This window comes from Bufo bufo, chromosome 9, assembly GCF_905171765.1.
Source record: "Bufo bufo chromosome 9, aBufBuf1.1, whole genome shotgun sequence".
Lineage (NCBI taxonomy): Eukaryota > Metazoa > Chordata > Amphibia > Anura > Bufonidae > Bufo > Bufo bufo.
The window spans coordinates 84,689,828-84,707,719 of NC_053397.1; the positions used below are offsets into that span (position 1 = coordinate 84,689,828).

Consider the following 17,892-nt stretch of genomic DNA (forward strand, 5'->3'; position numbering starts at 1 on the left):
AAATAGACAGTAGGAGACTGCTTTTAAAGGAGTTGTTCACCCTTGGTGTGCTTTTTTAGACCACCCAGCGTGGTGACCATATTTACCTGATCCCTGCCGTTGGATTCTGGCTTCTTGGCTCTCCTTGGCTGCAGCAGTGACATGTCACCCATGTGGCACGTCAGTGGGTCTCATGATACATGAATGACGTGTCACTGCTGCAGCCATTCACTGGCTGTGGTGGTCACTTGACCCACCTCAAACAGGATGCAGTCAGCAAGTACATCTTATGTGTTTTGAGCAGTCAGACCTTGATAGCTATGAAAAAGGACTGTTTTTTCTTGAAAATCGTAAGATTTACCTGCCGACCACAATTTTCTATAGAAATATAGCACTGAAAATGTTATTCATTGGTGGTGGACTTCTTATACTTTCCTCCTGTGGTATGTGTACACAGGCTGGTGTGTACAAGGACTTTCTACTGAAAAATTACTTATCCTCTGGTAATGAATATCCTCTTCATGTTCTCATATAGCTCTAAACTTAGGCTTAGAAACTCCTGATATTCTTTATTGGGGTAATATTGGCTTCTGAGGTGAGCACTAGACCCCCAGAGAGCTTTCTTACTCTACTCATTGCATAAACGCTAATAAGAAGAATTAGACTAAGCTGGTTTTAAGTGATTGAAAAGACAGTCTGTACTAAAGGGTAATCCAGTGACTGAATCCAGTCATCAAGATGCACATAAACGCTGCTAATGATCAGTACAAGGGACAGTTCTGAGAATGCTCAATTCAGTAATATGGATGTCTGTCTCATCTATCCTCATACATTTGGGTAAGGTCTCCTTCATCTGGAGGGTCGGGCTATTATCCAATCATTTTAGCAACTGATGTTTAAGTTAGACTTGTCTAGCCAGATAATGACAAATCTACCACAATTATATCTTATTCTCATCTCATTTGCTACTAATTAATATAGGAATAGATTAGTCATTGAGCGAGGACAATGTAGAAGACAGGTGACTTTTTTTTGTCTCTTAGGTGTCCACTGTGAGCAAGACATCAATGAGTGCGAGTCAAATCCCTGTCAGAATGGAGGCACTTGTGAGAATCTTCATGGTAGCTATGTTTGTCACTGTCCTAAATACATCTTGGATGGACATTACTATGGAGGCCCAGACTGTATGCAGGAGCTAACTGGATGTGATGAAAACAGATGCCAAAATGGTGGCTCCTGCATGCCTTATGTAATAGACAGTAAACACTCCCATACCTGCTTGTGTGTGCCAGGATTTACAGGCCCTTATTGTGAGACACAGACCACATTCTCATTTAATGGTGGAACTACCCTTCCTCTTAAATTACAGCCTCAACGAGAGGGACCCTTCAATGTGTCTTTCACATTCCGCTCTGTGCAGACTTCTGCTGCTATTTTACACCTTCGAGACCAAGCAACGGCCTTGAGGCTGTATCTTCAAAATGGCTTCTTGTTCTTATCTGTACAAAGCAATAGACAGTTGCGCACTCTTTTACATTTGCCTCACAATGTCAGTGATGATCTTTGGCATACAGTTGAAATTATCTTCCAAGACAATATTCATGTCAAATTGCTTGAAACCTCCGGTGGAATTACATGTGTGAACCAGTCTCGCCTAGGGGAGGCACCAAATATTGAGTTTCAGGAAATATTTTTTGGAGGTGAACCATCAGCACTGAAGAAACATGAAGCCAATATTACTGGTATAGTTGAAATTAAGCCGCAGTTTGTCGGCTGCATACGGGACATTACAGTGGGCTCCATTGTAATAACAGAGGAAGATGGGAAATTAGCTAACAGTGAATTTGGTTGCAAGAGACATGATCATTGTGAGAGTCACCCATGTGGAAACAGAGGTAAATGTGTTAACTTATGGCTCAACTACTACTGTGATTGCCATCGGCCTTACAAAGGAAACAACTGCTCCACAGGTAACCACAGCTTCTGATCATTTATAAAACTATAAATCGGATGAAATAATTGTATATAAATACATATTAATCCACAAAAATAAGTTATTCAGGACTGAACACATTTTAGCCTTTTTGTAGGACACGTTAGGTTAACAGCTATAATTTTTTTTTATTTCTTTGGATATCAAGGTTATTTTTGTGGTTTGTTTTTCATGACCAATGCAGGTTTCTTTATAATTGGCATTCACATAATTTTGCTCTTTATTAGAATTTTTAGGCTTAATCATATAGTCTTACCCTAGTGGAAGTGTTTTATTTGTGTTTCTCATTGTATACTAAGAAATTTCATTTATTACATATCTATGTTAATGTAATAGGGGCAGGAGGGAAGCTTTTTTCAAGGGTATTTCATGTATACTATTTTATAAAAATTTTTCATTTTTTCTTTTTATACTCTGTCCCTGGGGGTGACATTATCCATTGGGTGACATTATCGTATATATAACTGGAATCAAATTAAACTTTCTATATGGGAATGTAATGATGATATCTGTAAGTGATTATAATATTACAGCATAAGGATAAGTTTAATAGTATATGTAATGTGAAAGGACAGGCATTCTACATTCGGAAATCCAAAAATGGAATAAACGCCTGATAGTATATATCAATAGATGTAAATTGGCTGCAACTGATGAAGTGGATCAATAATAAGGTAGTCTATCAGCTGCTATACTACCTTAATATCGATCAGTTTCAGCCATTCTTGTGATATATATTTAACCAAACATTGCCATACCCCAATTATATGGTTTATAACCCTATTTTATGAGTAATACATTGTTGCGGTCTTTTTAGTCTTTTTTTCTTCTTCTTTTACCTATCTGTTACACCTTATCGCAGGATTTGCTTAATGTTTTATGCTTTATTCTTTTTTATTTTTTTGCTTGCCTTTTTAGTTCTATAATAAATTTACATCTGTAAATGTACATCTATTGATAGGAGTTTAAGCATGCATGGGATAGGCATAAGGCCATCCTTCATATAAGATAGGGCCAAGGACTATTCATAGTGTTTAGTATATTGGGCAGACTAGATGGGCCAAATGGTTCTTATCTGCTGACACATTCTATGTTTCTATGTTTCTACATACTATCAGGCTTTTATTCCATTTTTGGATTTCCAAATGTAGAGTGCCTGTCCTCTCACATTACATATACTATTAATCCTTTTTTTTGACTGGGTGAGTCATACGGATTTGAGCACCTTTTTTATGATAGCGGGGCGTATAGCCACTTTTCCTACAATCTAAAAGGATAAGTTTATTGGTGAAAACTGTACAACTGACAGGAGGCTCTAGGACCCTAGTAGTATAGTGGGACATGTCTCGCCAAACTCCCCGCCCCTTTTTACACCATAACCCCTCCCATAAACGCCCTAACCCCGCCCCAAACCACGCCTAAATGCCTCCCACTTTGATATGATTTTCATATAATTTTATATGGTTTAATATAAATTTCTTATCAAATGATAAGCTTTTTATATCACTCTATAAGTCCTTATCAAATGATAAGCTTTTATTAACACTTTATATCCCATTTATAACATTTTAATACGGTTTTATACCACTTTTATATCATTTTGTGATTTAATATCACTTTGATATCATTTTGATAGGACTTTTATATATTGGCATGCCCGGGTATGTCCAAAAGACGTATACTACAGGGAGTGCAGAATTATTAGGCAAGTTGTATTTTTGAGGATTAATTTTATTATTGAACAACAACCATGTTCTCAATGAACCCAAAAAACTCATTAATATCAAAGCTGAATATTTTTGGAAGTAGTTTTTAGTTTGTTTTTAGTTTTAGCTATTTTAGGGGGATATCTGTGTGTGCAGGTGACTATTACTGTGCATAATTATTAGGCAACTTAACAAAAAACAAATATATACCCATTTCAATTATTTATTTTTACCAGTGAAACCAATATAACATCTCAACATTCACAAATATACATTTCTGACATTCAAAAACAAAACAAAAACAAATCAGTGACCAATATAGCCACCTTTCTTTGCAAGGACACTCAAAAGCTTGCTATCCATGGATTCTGTCAGTGTTTTTATCTGTTCACCATCAGCATTGCGTGCAGCAGCAACCACAGCCTCCCAGACACTGTTCAGAGAGGTGTACTGTTTTCCCTCCTTGTAAATCTCACATTTGATGATGGACCACAGGTTCTCAATGGGGTTCAGATCAGGTGAACAAGGAGGCCATGTCATTAGATTTTCTTCTTTTATACCCTTTCTTGCCAGCCACGCTGTGGAGTACTTGGACGCGTGTGATGGAGCATTGTCCTGCATGAAAATCATGTTTTTCTTGAAGGATGCAGACTTCTTCCTGTACCCCTGCTTGAAGAAGGTGTCTTCCAGAAACTGGCAGTAGGACTGGGAGTTGAGCTTGACTCCATCCTCAACCCGAAAAGGCCCCACAAGCTCATCTTTGATGATACCAGCCCAAACCAGTACTCCACCTCCACCTTGCTGGCGTCTGAGTCGGACTGGAGCTCTCTGCCCTTTACCAATCCAGCCACGGGCCCATCCATCTGGCCCATCAAGACTCACTCTCATTTCATCAGTCCATAAAACCTTAGAAAAATCAGTCTTGAAATATTTCTTGGCCCAGTCTTGACGTTTCAGCTCGTGTGTCTTGTTCAGTGGTGGTCGTCTTTCAGCCTTTCTTACCTTGGCCATGTCTCTGAGTATTGCACACCTTGTGCTTTTGGGCACTCCAGTGATGTTGCAGCTCTGAAATATGGCCAAACTGGTGGCAAGTGGCATCTTGGCAGCTGCACGCTTGACTTTTCTCAGATCATGGGCAGTTATTTTGCGCCTTGGTTTTTCCACACGCTTCTTGCGACCCTGTTGACTATTTTGAATGAAACGCTTGATTGTTCGATGATCACGCTTCGAAGCTTTGCAATTTTAAGAGTGCTGCATCCCTCTGCAAGATATCTCACTATTTTTGACTTTTCTGAGCCTGTCAAGTCCTTCTTTTGACCCATTTTGCCAAAGGAAAGGAAGTTGCCTAATAATTATGCACACCTAATATAGGGTGTTGATGTCATTAGACCACACCCCTTCTCATTACAGAGATGCACATCACCTAATATGCTTAATTGGTAGTAGGCTTTCGAGCCTATACAGCTTGGAGTAAGACAACATGCATAAAGATGATGTGGTCAAAATACTCATTTGCCTAATAATTCTGCACGCAGTGTACATGGCCGGGCGTCTTTTAATTATAATAGCAACGATAAAAAATCAAGGATGACAAAATTTAAATAATTTAAAAAAGTTTTATAAATTTTTCTTTATTTACAACACGTCAACTTACGGTACATTTTTAACAACCACTTAGGGACCGACAAGTTTGTGTGTAATTACAACAGTGTATACATAATTGTTTCATGCAAATCGCTACAAAGGAGCGCACAACACGATAATTTTTTCTAAAATCACCGTAAACATTTTTAATACACTTTCTAAAGGTATTCCTTTAGCTATACAATGTAAGATATAGATGCAGTAATGGCCGCAGACCGAACTAGCGACGTCCTGGATTTGTCTGTTTTGATACCTTATAGTCTTCGAATTTTTGTATAAAAATTTAATAAATTCAGCAGGAAATAGCTCACTCGACGGCGATAATCCATAACTATCAAAAAATATAGATACGTCGTCAGGCTGTAATATAATTAACATCCAGTGTCATCCCCGCTTACACGAATTGTCCGTATTTACAATGTAGGCCGCTGGGCGGTCGATGATTTTATTTTTAGGTAATAAATTGCACGGAAATACACCTTTAAATATGCGACGGGCGTGAAAGTTGGTTTTAATAACACAGGTAATTTCATAATTATTAATTTTTATTGAAAATCATATAAAACTTCCCTTCTATTATTTATTTCAATAATGTTTTCATGAACTGAATACACAATCATGTTAATAGTGTTTACAACCGGCTCAGCAAATCTAATTTCAGCTCTGAGATTTCCGCTTTTTACTAGCGAGAAATGACCGCCGGGCTCTTGATCCGATGATAAATCAAAAACGAACAATGTATAGCCGTTCTAAAAATTCAGACCGGTCCACGGATAAAGCGTTGTCAGCCTTATGCTTTCCCGAAATATGCACGAGCGACATATATTCTCGAACCTCTGATACGTCTTGGAAATTAGGTTGAAACGGTTTTGCGCGTATCTGTTGCCAAGTCCAAAAATAAGGCCGCATAATTTACATTATAGTGGTTGAAGCACAAAGGATTTCTTTGGTAATGACCTGAAAATGACTTGTTGTCCACAAACGTTAGTATTACTGTTCGCGGTGTGTTCCCCAGAAAAAGATTCTCGTGGTTAGATATGCGAACAAATTTTCGTACTTCTCTGAATAAGGGCTCTACGCCGCCATAAGAGCCGACAGCTTTCGGCGTGTAGTACTGTTTTCACAATATCTCGGCAATACCCGTCATTTTAGCAACGTTTTTAAGCAGCGTCTATCAAACAATGCGACCCAACTGTTTATGCAATTTTAACGAATCAAGATAGTGGATTTATTGTAAAAAGAAAAAAAGCGGACTACATTTTATTTAAAAAGAGTTTATGTAAAACTAATAAAAACATTACAAGACGTTGCGTACAAACACATTTTATATACATTCAAAGTAAAAAAAATTATATAAAACAAATAAAAACATTATAATGCGTTACATACAAATACATCAACGACTGCCAAATTTACCTTGTCCGGCAGGAATAGATCAGCGTCTGTAAAATTTTGCAGTATTCCCTCGATAACCCTGATATTTGTAAACAAACGGGTTATTTCATCATACAATTTCTGCCAACAAGCGTAAAACCAAATGATGTTATCGGGTTTGTGCGACATTAACGTATCTGCTTGTATTAACAAATGTTTAACAAAAAAACTCTTTCCGGAATTTGAGGGGGCCTGCTAAAATACATGAAAAAGGGTGCTGAAATTGAGCCGCCATGTTTAATAGCCGAAAGGTAGCGTTGTAAAGTCATCAGTCAGACGTCTCTTTGTGTAGACGCACTTTTGCGTTTTACGTAACGGTCTTGTCTCTACGGTCAAACGTTTTCTGTTTCTGAAAATTCAGTTTTGCTCGATACCTATTGTTTTCTGCATCTCGGGATAGGAGTTGCGTGAGTAGTCCAGTACAAGCTCTTTTAAACTGTCAAAATTAACAAGTCGGGTGTTAGCGACATTAAGCGTTATACCCTTAACCTTTAATACAGTTTTACCGTTGTTGAGTTTGTAACCGTACGTCAACGTTAGAATCGTTTATCTAGAACGTATATTCCATCAACAGCGCGACTTAGTGAATTTTAACAGTACCATGTACACAGAACATTTTAGATTCGCTAACCTCGAAGCCATTCGTTCATTTGTCGACGCTCTTGATGCTATATACGCAGCTATACAATCTTTGTTAGATAGAGTTTTACAGGCCGCTGAGCCGGGTGATTATATCCAACTGCGCTTAAACGGTGTCGAGACGTTTGACTCAGTTTTTTCAAATAGATATTCTAGAGATGAATTTAGCGCCGAAACATTTTTGAACAATATCGCTAACGCTTTACAGAGCAACGCGGAGTGCATAGCCGGTAATTCACTTAAACTAGTCGTCATCATTATCAGGGAGCGTCGCGGTGGTGCCCAAAGTCATTTGGGCGGCGTAGCATATAGCCGTATTATTGAACGCAAAAAACAACATTTATACGTCTTAGCGAAAGCCCAACAACTGCATCGCGATTTACAAATACCCGAAGGGCATTTGGTATCTTTTAGCGAAATTGTTGAGTTTGAAAAATATTTAAACATATCAATTAAAGTCGATACATTTAGTGACTGTTCTGTATTTCTTTTCTTGTTTAAAGTATTGCGTCAATTTTTTCAGTCACGGCCATAATCGTGTCCTATTAAATCTCTTCCCGAAAATACCATAGCGATAGTACCTGCAAATATTTACCACAAGACCCAGAAACGATTCTCATAGCTTCGGGCATCTTACATAACAATTAAACAATAAACAATTAAAGTTTTGTATCACAATAGGTGCCAGTGGCGTTATTATCATACAGGCAATACCGCTAAAGAAAAGACGGTTTATATACTGCATCATGAAAATCATTATTACGGCATTAAAAATCTAAAAGCTTTTATCGGAGCCAAATATTTTTGCGTCCAGTGCTGCTCTGTATACAACAATAAACAACAACACGGCTGTATACAGTTTTGCAAAGCATGTCAGCAGACGGATTGTGTTGATCAGGACGATAATGTACGGTGCCCGATATGCATGGTGCTTTGTCGTTCAGGGACAAGCTTTGAAACGCATAGAAACCTATCACTTAGTGATAGCGCGTTTTGTAAGAAAAAAACTTTTTGCGTTTTTTTTTGTTACAGATATATAGACTGGGGCACTGAGCACAAGTGTAGCGGTCTAAAATGCAGCGTCTGCGGCGGACTGGTTGGTAAATTTGACGATCACGTCTGTTACATGCAGCCTTACAACCCCAAACAAGCGACTGACAAGTACATCTTTTACGACTTTGAGTGCATGCAAGAAACAGGCATACATATACCCAATTACATTTACGCAACTACATTATGCGGCCCTAATTCCTGGCAATTTAGCGGCAAATCCTGTACGCGCGATTTTGTATGCTTTTTTAATCGACGGAAAGTTTTCCGGCTACACGTTCATAGCACATAATGCCGGTCATTACGACGTTTATTTTGTTATACAGGAGCTGACCAACGAAAAATGTAAAATTGACATTATAAACCAAGGCGGACGGTTAATGTGCGTTACCCTGACTGATTTAAAAATTAGATTCATAGATTCGTTGAATTTCATACCGATGAAGCTCAGTAAGATGCCCGAAGCTATGAGAATCGTTTCTGGGTCTTGTGGTAAATATCTGCAGGGACTATCGCTATGGTATTTTCGGGAAGAAATTTGAACTGATACATAGCCATACATACTGACGCCATTAACAAGTCGGGCATTAGCGACATTGAGCGTTAAACCCTTAACCTTTAATACAGTTTTACCGTTGTTGAGTTTGTAACCATACGTCAAAGCTAGAACCGTTTATCTATAACGTATATTCCATCAACAGCACGACTTAGTGAATTTGAACAATACGATGTACACAGAACATTTTAGATTCGCTAACCTCGAAGCAATTCGTTCATTTGTCGACGCTCTTGATGCTATACACGCAGCTATACAATCTTTCTTAGATAGAGTTTTACAGGCTGCTGAGCCGGGTGATTATATCCAACTGCGCTTAGACTGTGGCGAGACGTTTGAATTTAGAGCCAAAACATTTTTGAACAATATCGCTAACGCTTTACAGAGCAACGCGGAGTGCATAGCCGGTAATTCACTTAAACTAGTCGTCATCATTGTCAGGGAGCGGTGGTGCCCGAAGTCATTTGGGCGGCGTAGCATATAGCCGTATTATTGAACGCAAAAAACAACATTTATACGAATTATGATATTCCTTGGTACTGTGTTGCTCTGTAGGAATTGACTCGGTCCGTTCACGTTCCGTTATTTGTCTTGTCTGTCCTCCCCGCACGTATCCTAAGTTAGGGACTGCCGTCCAGTGGTCCCCTGTCATCAGGACTCGTGAGGCAAGTAGGCATGGCCAGGGATGAGGGTGGAGGGCAGTGGTCACTATCCTCCACCCTGTGTGCGTGTGTACGTGACCGTTGCATCATCTCTAGAATATCTATTTGAAAAAACTGAGTCAAACGTCTCGCCACCGTCTAATCGCAGTTGGATATCATTTCTGGTTCTGGGGCGGGGCTTAAGGGTGGGCGGGGCTAACTGATTCACGCGCATAACAAAACACAAGGTGCATATTAAAATATATAACACTATATAATGACTATATAAACTGACTATGGTCTCTGCTGCACTGGTCTCTACTGCACTGTGCCGTATTTTTCGCCCTATAAGATGCCCCTAGGTTTTAGAGGAGAACAATAATAAAAAATATTTTTCATTACACCTCAGGTCAGACCAGCAATCAGACCCCCAATGTTAATCAGACCTTAGATCAGACCCCCAATGGCTCAGATCGACCCCCAAACCTTTAGCCATCTATCAGCCCCAATGTCAGCCATAAGCCCCCCATATGTCAGCCATAAGCCCCCATATGTCAGCCATAAGCCCCCAAATGTCCGCCATAAGCCCCCCATGTCTGCCCCTCATGTCAGCCATATGTCCCCCAGGTCAGCCATCAGCCCCAAGTGCAAATAAAATTAAAAAAAACACTTACCTCTCCTGCTCCTGGTCACCATCGCGATCCTCTTCATTCTGCTGTCGGCTGGCTGTGTATAGCGGCGCACAGTGTCAGGTCACAGAGCGACCTCACGCTGTGCGCAGCCCTGCACAGCCGATAGCCGAGCCGTGGACCAGGAAGAGATGAGTACAGATCCTTCACCGCTTCCTGGTCCTTATGTACTAATGAAGCGCTTCCATAATGGAAAAGCTTCATTAGTACAGCGTTAAAGACTGCCCTGATAGCCGCAGCCCGGCAAACCATCTTCCAGGGCCCGGTCCTGGGCCGCGGCCTGGCGGTTGGGGACCGCTGTTGTAGGAAATGAAAAGTTTGATTTGGACCTTGAGTTTCAGGTAAGTCATTTCAGGTTTTTAATTCAAATTCAGTGTGTTGACTCAGCCGTCCAGTGTTGTGGGAGTTAAATTACACTCAGGCACTCACAATGGAGTTAAATTGAACTAACTTTTCATAGACATACATACACTGTAAGCTGTATATGAAAGGCTTATAAAGCATTATAATTAAATTAATAAAACTTTTTAAAATGATTGAAATTTTGTCATCCTTGATTTTTTATCGCTGCTATTATAATTAAAAGACGCCCGGCCGTGTAGTATACGTCTTTTGGCCATGTCCGGGCATGCCAATATATAAAAGGCATATCAAAATGATATCAAAGTGATATCAAATCACAAAATGACATAAAAGTGGTATAAAACTGGATCAAAATTTTATAAATGGGATATAAATTGTTAATAAAAGCTTATCATTTGATAAGGACTTATAAAGTGATATAAAAAGCTTATCATTTGATATAAAATTTATATTAAACCATATAAAATGATATGAAAATCATATCAAAGTGGGAGGCATTTAGGTGTGGTTTGGGGCCGCGAGGGGAGAGAAATGGGCGGATATGGGCGGGGCTAGGGCATTTCTGGGAGGGGTTATGGTGTGAAAAAGGGGCGGGGCACCTGTCACTTTTAGTTTGACGAGACATGTCCCACTATACTCTGACCCTGTTGGGCTGCCTCTAGCCTGGATACAAGATGAGATACAGCTGAACTTGGAGGCAAACAGGTTCTGTATGGTATCCTGCAGCACATTTGCTCACAGATGTTGCAGCTGGGCCTGTAGATCATTCACACTCACAGGTTGCTGAAGCTGGCTTCCCAGCTGGTCCCAAAAATGCTCGATTAATCTGGAGACCGGGCGGCCAAGGAAGTGTTACAATCTGGCGGAGACATTCCTAGGAAACCCTTGTTGTGTGTGGACAAGCCTTATCCTGTTGGAAAATACCAGTTGGAAGCCCTGTCATGAGAGGCACCACATGTGGCCACAGGATGTCCTGCACATATCACTAAGTGGTTAGTGTCCTTCATATCACTACTAGGGGTGACCGACTGTCATATGTGATGGCTCCTCAGATCATCACACCAGCAGTTGGGGCCAGGATTGAAGCGCTCACCACAAGACCTGTATTTATTGTTACAGACTATATTATTTCAGTTCGTAGCAGTCCAGGTTTCTCATTCACGACACCACTGCAAATTAAGTTGATAGTGGCTGGCTGTCAATGACAGGACACAAAATGGGTGCCGTGACACCAAATTTCTTTCTGCTAAGTGCCTAGAAATAGTCCAGGGAGACAGGGGTGTGTCTTGATGGTGGACAACAAAACTGTGGGAGCTGCTTATGCTTGTCCGTTGATCTTTACTGGTGGTCTGTCTTGGCCATACAGAGCCTTTTTGGCATGTGTGTGTGCCCTCGCATAACCACAGCTCCCAAAGCTCCTAACAGCTAGGTCAGAAGGCCTAGATGGTGGGCAATTTATTTAAACAGCCTTTCTCCTTCTCTCAGTCCAATGGTGTGCCCCCTCTCAAAGTGTGTTAACTGTACAACATGCGTTTGAGTGCTTTGTAGAGGCATGTCTAGCAGTCAACAATCTCTCACCAAGAGGTACACTACCCAAAAGTAGCCTCTGACAGCCTCTTTATAGGGGAGAAGGGGAAGCAATCTTATACCTCAGTGTCTAATCAGACCACACCTGTAATCATTTACATATCTGCCTGACACATAACTTTACATATATACATATATACAGATACACATGCACGCACCACATGACCACCAGTTTTCACTGCTTCTGTCTTCTCTTCAGGGTCACCTGATATTCGTCTGCCTAATCTCTCTGGCAGTGAGCTTAAAGGGGTATTTCAATCTAGAACATTGATGATTTCAATAGGATGTGTGGCTTGCTTTCCATTCACCTCTATTGGATTACCGGAAATAGCTGAGCCCTAGCTCAGCTATTTTCAGAACTCCAATAGCTGTGAATGGAGGGTCGCTCATGAGCAGCTGCACTGCCTTAACTTCAGAGGTCCTGTCCTGGTGATAAGTGGGTCCCAGATGCAGGACTCGCACCTATCTGACATTGATATCCTAGTGATATGCTATCAATGTCCCAGATAGGAATACCCCTTTAAGTTACACTAATGGGAGCTGAGCTGCAGGAACATTGCATGGTTACTACACAGTGGATGGTTCTTTAGGCTTTTGCCTCTATTGTATCGTCTCTGGCCCTGGTGGTTGTTGCAAACTACTCATGGAGTGAAAGCTGTTGATGTGATATCTCTCCTGGAGTTCTGGTTTATGTCTGTTTGAAGCCTTACCTCCTGATCCTCCATACACAAGTGGATCTTCTGGTCAAAGCTTATACCAGAAGACAGTTCTTAAAGGGAACCTGTCACCGGGATTTTGTGCATATTGCTGAGGACATGGGCTGCTAGATCGCCGCTAGCACATCCGCAATACCCAGTCCCCATAGCTCTGTGTGCTTTTATTGTGTCAAAAAAAAGATTTGTTACATATGCAAATTAACCTGAGATGAGTCCTGTCCCTGACTGATCTCACCTACAGGACTCATCTCAGGGTAATTTGCATATGTATCAAATTGTTTTTTTTTACACAATAAAAGCACACATAGCTATGGGGACTGGGTATTGCGGATGTGCTAGCGGCCATCTAGCAACCCATGTCCTCAGTTCTATACCCAAAATCCCGATGACAGGTTCCCTTTAAGGCAATCATTTCTTTTAGAATACTGATTTTTGACTGCCATACTATTGTGTTTTATTAAATAACAGGATCCCAATGTATACATTTCCATGCATTCACACAGAAAGGTCAAGGGCCGGGTTTACTAATCCCATAGCATAGATTATGTAAGATTAGACAGGCTAAATTTATCATAGTGTGTCTGGCTAGATGATGAATTTGGTGCTGGAATAGACACTTTTGTGTAACTCTATACCAACTAATGATTGACTTATTTTGAGACAGAATTTTATGACAGAATTTTGGAGCAAAATGGTGTATCTTAGGCCTTGCCCCTTTCTTTTGAGGCTCCACCCTTTCCTGCTAAGCCCCACCCTCTTTTTTGCGTAAGTCAGAAGAAAGATTAGAAACCCTAGTTGCTCTAAGTCACACCAATATTGTGTCAATTTGCACCAGTTTTTAGACAGATTTTAGGTGCAGACATTCTGAGACATGGACTTTTTTAGCGAGATTTTTGTAACTATTGAGCTACAGCTGAAGTTCAGATAAATACACTGAGTTGCATCTGGATCTGTCCAGATGAAAAAAAGGGAGACATATATATATATTTTTTGTTAGATGGTTATACACCTTCTGCAGAACATTGGAGCAGCTGTCCATACATAGAAGGAGGAAAAATAAATTGTCCCTTATGAACATTAATAAAATCGACATCAAAGTGACGAACACCCCCTGATATAAATTCATGAACATGTGATCTGCTAGTCTATCTGCATATTTCACAAAAAAAATGTATTACAAACCTGTGTCTTCCATGGATGAGGATGTGTACTACATATTACTGCTGAGATTTCCATTATTTAATGTCAATGATTTTTCTCTCCCTGAAGAGTATGAAGCTGCTGGATTTGGATATGGAAATGTATCATCATATGCCATTTTCCAAACGACTCAACACAGTGAAGACATGATCATATCTGCATTTGTCAGAACAAAGCATGATACAGGGTTTATGTTTGCCATCGGAAACTTTACTCACTTTGACATTATAGTGTCCCTGGAATCTGGTAAATTAACAGCAAGAACTGGAAATGGTGTCATGTCTAAGGGGGAACATAGTATCAGTGATGGTCAGGTTCATCTGCTTACCATGAAATTAACACAAAACAAGCTGTACCTGTTTACCTCATCGCTGCCACTGGATTTTATATCTTTGGATATCAAAAGAGGACAGTACGCAGGTTTTCTTTATGTTGGAGGACTGGCTGATCATTTGGAGACCATTAAGAGAGGAGGGTATTTTAAAGGCTGTATTCAAGATCTGAGGATTGATGGCACAGCTCTGGAGTTCTTCACCAGTTCGGACTTACAAATTTCAGGAAATTCAACTTTGGTCAATGTAACAAGAGGCTGCTTAAATGATATAGGCTGCAAGGTGAGGGGAAAAATTAAGAACACTCCAAAGATAGATTGCATGATTTTGATTTGAATATTGGTGCAACTGATGATGAAGAGGACCTGACACTTCTCCTGATGTTTAATTTAGAAAATATGTGCATTGCCCATGAAATAGCAATTCTGGGGCATCTTTTCTTATAAGGCCACATGCAGACCACCATATGTATTTTTTGATCCACACAATACAGGTCCGCAAAGTACAGATGAGGTCTGTGCTGCATCCATTTGCGGATGGGTCAATGGGTCCAAGGTCGGGAAGCACATGGATCATAATCATTCAAAATTTTGTTATAGAGCCCTAGGGCAGTGAATGTACAGTCGTTACCAAAAGTTTTGAGAATGACACAAATATTAGTTTTCACCAAGTTTGATGCTAAACTGATTTTAGATCTTTGTTTCAGTTGTTTCTGTGATGTAGTGAAATATAATTACACGCACTTCATACGTTTCAAAGGCTTTTATCGACAATTACATGACATTTATGCAAAGAGTCAGTATTTGCAGTGTTGGCCCTTCTTTTTCAGGACCTCTGCAATTCGACTGGGCATGCTCTCAATCAACTTCTGGGCCAATTCCTGACTGATAGCAACCCATTCTTTCATAATCACTTCTTGGAGTATGTCAGAATTAGTGGGTTTTTGTTTGTCCACCCGCCTCTTGAGGATTGACCACAAGTTCTCAATGGGATTAAGATCTGGGGAGTTTCCAGGCCATGGACCCAAAATGTCAATGTTTTGGTCCCCGAGCCACTCAGTTATCACTTTTGCCTTATGGCACGGTGCTCCATCGTGCTGGAAAATGCATTGTTCTTCACCAAACTGTTGTTGGATTGTTGGAAGAAGTTGCTGTTGGAGGGTGTTTTGGTACCATTCTTTATTCATGGCTGTGTTTTTGGGCAAAATTGTAAGTGAGCCCACACCCTTGGATGAGAAGCAACCCCATACATGAATGGTCTCAGGATGCTTTACTGTTGGCATGACACAGGACTGATGGTAGCGCTCACCTTTTCTTCTCCGGACAAGCCTTTTTCCAGATGCCCCAAACAATCGGAAAGAGGCTTCATCGGAGAATATGACTTTGCCCCAGTCCTCAATAGTCCATTCACCATACTTTCTACAGAAGATCAATCTGTCCCTGATGTTTTTTTTGGAGAGAAGTGGCTTCTTTGCTGCCCTTCTTGACACCAGGCCATCTTCCAAAAGTCTTCGCCTCAGTGTGCGTGCAGATGCGCTCACACCTGCCTGCTGCCATTCCTGAGCAAGCTCTGCACTGGTGGCACTCCGATCCCACAGCTGAATCCTCTTTAGGAGACGATCCTGGCGCTTGCTGGACTTTCTTGGACGCCCTGAAGCCTTCTTAACAAGAATTGAACCTCTTTCTTTGAAGTTCTTGATGATCCTATAAATTGTTGATTGAGGTGCAATCTTAGTAGCCACAACATCCTTGCCTGTGAAGCCATTTTTATGCAACGCAATGATGGCTGCACGCGTTTCTTTGTAGGTCACCATGGTTAACAATGGAAGAACAATGATTTCAAGCATCACCCTCCTTTTAACATGTCAAGTCTGCCATTTTAACCCAATCAGCCTGACATAATGATCTCCAGCCTTGTGCTCGTCAACATTCTCACCTGAGTTAACAAGACGATTACTGAAATGATCTCAGCAGGTCCTTTAATGACAGCAATGAAATGCAGTGGAAAGGTTTTTTTGGGATTAAGTTAATTTTTATGCCAAAGAAGGACTATGCAATTCATCTGATCACTCTTCATAACATTCTGGAGTATATGCAAATTGCTATTATAAAAACTTAAGCAGCAACTTTTCCAATTTCCAATATTTAGGTAATTCTCAAAACTTTTAGCCACGACTGTACTGTACATTGTCAGACTGTGTGGGAACACATCCCTAACTTGCAACACCCAGTTGTGAATTTATTTATTATTTTCAAAGAAGAATAACGCAACAATATAAAGTCCTAAGAAAATATGCACCAAAATTGTTATTTCATGAAAAGTATTTACTAAAATATAAAGAAAATAAAAAATTTGGATACATCCAGATAGATGGTGAATCACGTAGAAAATTAAGTAAGAAATATCAAGGCTAACGTGAAAATCTAAAAAATACCTTTATTATATCACATAGATAAGTAAGGGTACAAGTGTGCCCATATAAAAACATATTGCTGTATAGCTACAACAAAAAGAAAAACTCCCACTACAGGAAAGATACCATATAGTATATAGATACATATATATATATATATAATGGGGAGGTCGGGGGATGGTGAACTATCCCTATATCGCTCTAGATATTCCTTAGCCCAGGGTTGCCCCCTGATGGTGGAGGTTTCCTGTCCCCGTACCTAAGACTGATATACCCCTATTATAACCCTACAAAAATAGGTAATATTAAAACAGTGGTATCAGAATAATAACACACAAAAATATTGGAGCAATATGAGCTCCTAGATGTATAGCTAAAGCTAATCAATCCACAAAATGGTATAATGAACCCGACGCGTTTCACCTTTAAATAAAGGTTCATCGGGGGCTAATACAGAAGTAAACATAAAACAAGGTAGGGATCAAGAGATAGAAAAATAAACCGATGTCAAATGATAATACTTAGCTCCCGGACACATGAGTGTTACAGGATAGTCCCCACAGATCAAATGAGACAGCCTGAAGATAACGGCCTAGAAAGTAGATAAAAAGTATAATGACCATATAGCTAACACAAGATAAGTAAGATAATACAATGATCCAGGTTAGATTACTCACTATTACTGGGGAGCCCACACAAAATACGTCCGATCGATGCAGAGCTATGCAGCTAATGGCTCAGATGCCGGCACTTAAAACCCACATGGAACTTCCGGACGCTATGGAAGTTACTTCCGGTGCGGTGGAACGCACCTTGGAACGCACCTTGGAACGCATCAGGTGACTTCCTGCACGTGAGACGCATCATGGAGCGCATCTATCTATCATACAGAAGCGCCGGAAAAAATGCCAGAAGAAAACGAGTTGTTTTAAACCATCAGTGCATGAAAA

At 40.2% G+C, this 17,892-nt stretch overlaps 1 protein-coding gene across 1 annotated transcript in view; it reads left to right on the plus strand.

The window, feature by feature from the left end:
• The window catches only part of CRB1 (crumbs cell polarity complex component 1), a 148,653-nt gene that overhangs the window by 74,520 nt on the left and 56,241 nt on the right, over positions 1-17,892 (plus strand). The window contains exons 10-11 of the mRNA XM_040408758.1: positions 1,023-1,949; positions 14,267-14,811. Coding sequence (XP_040264692.1) covers positions 1,023-1,949; positions 14,267-14,811 — 1,472 coding nt within the window. The remainder of the gene's footprint in view (positions 1-1,022; positions 1,950-14,266; positions 14,812-17,892) is intronic.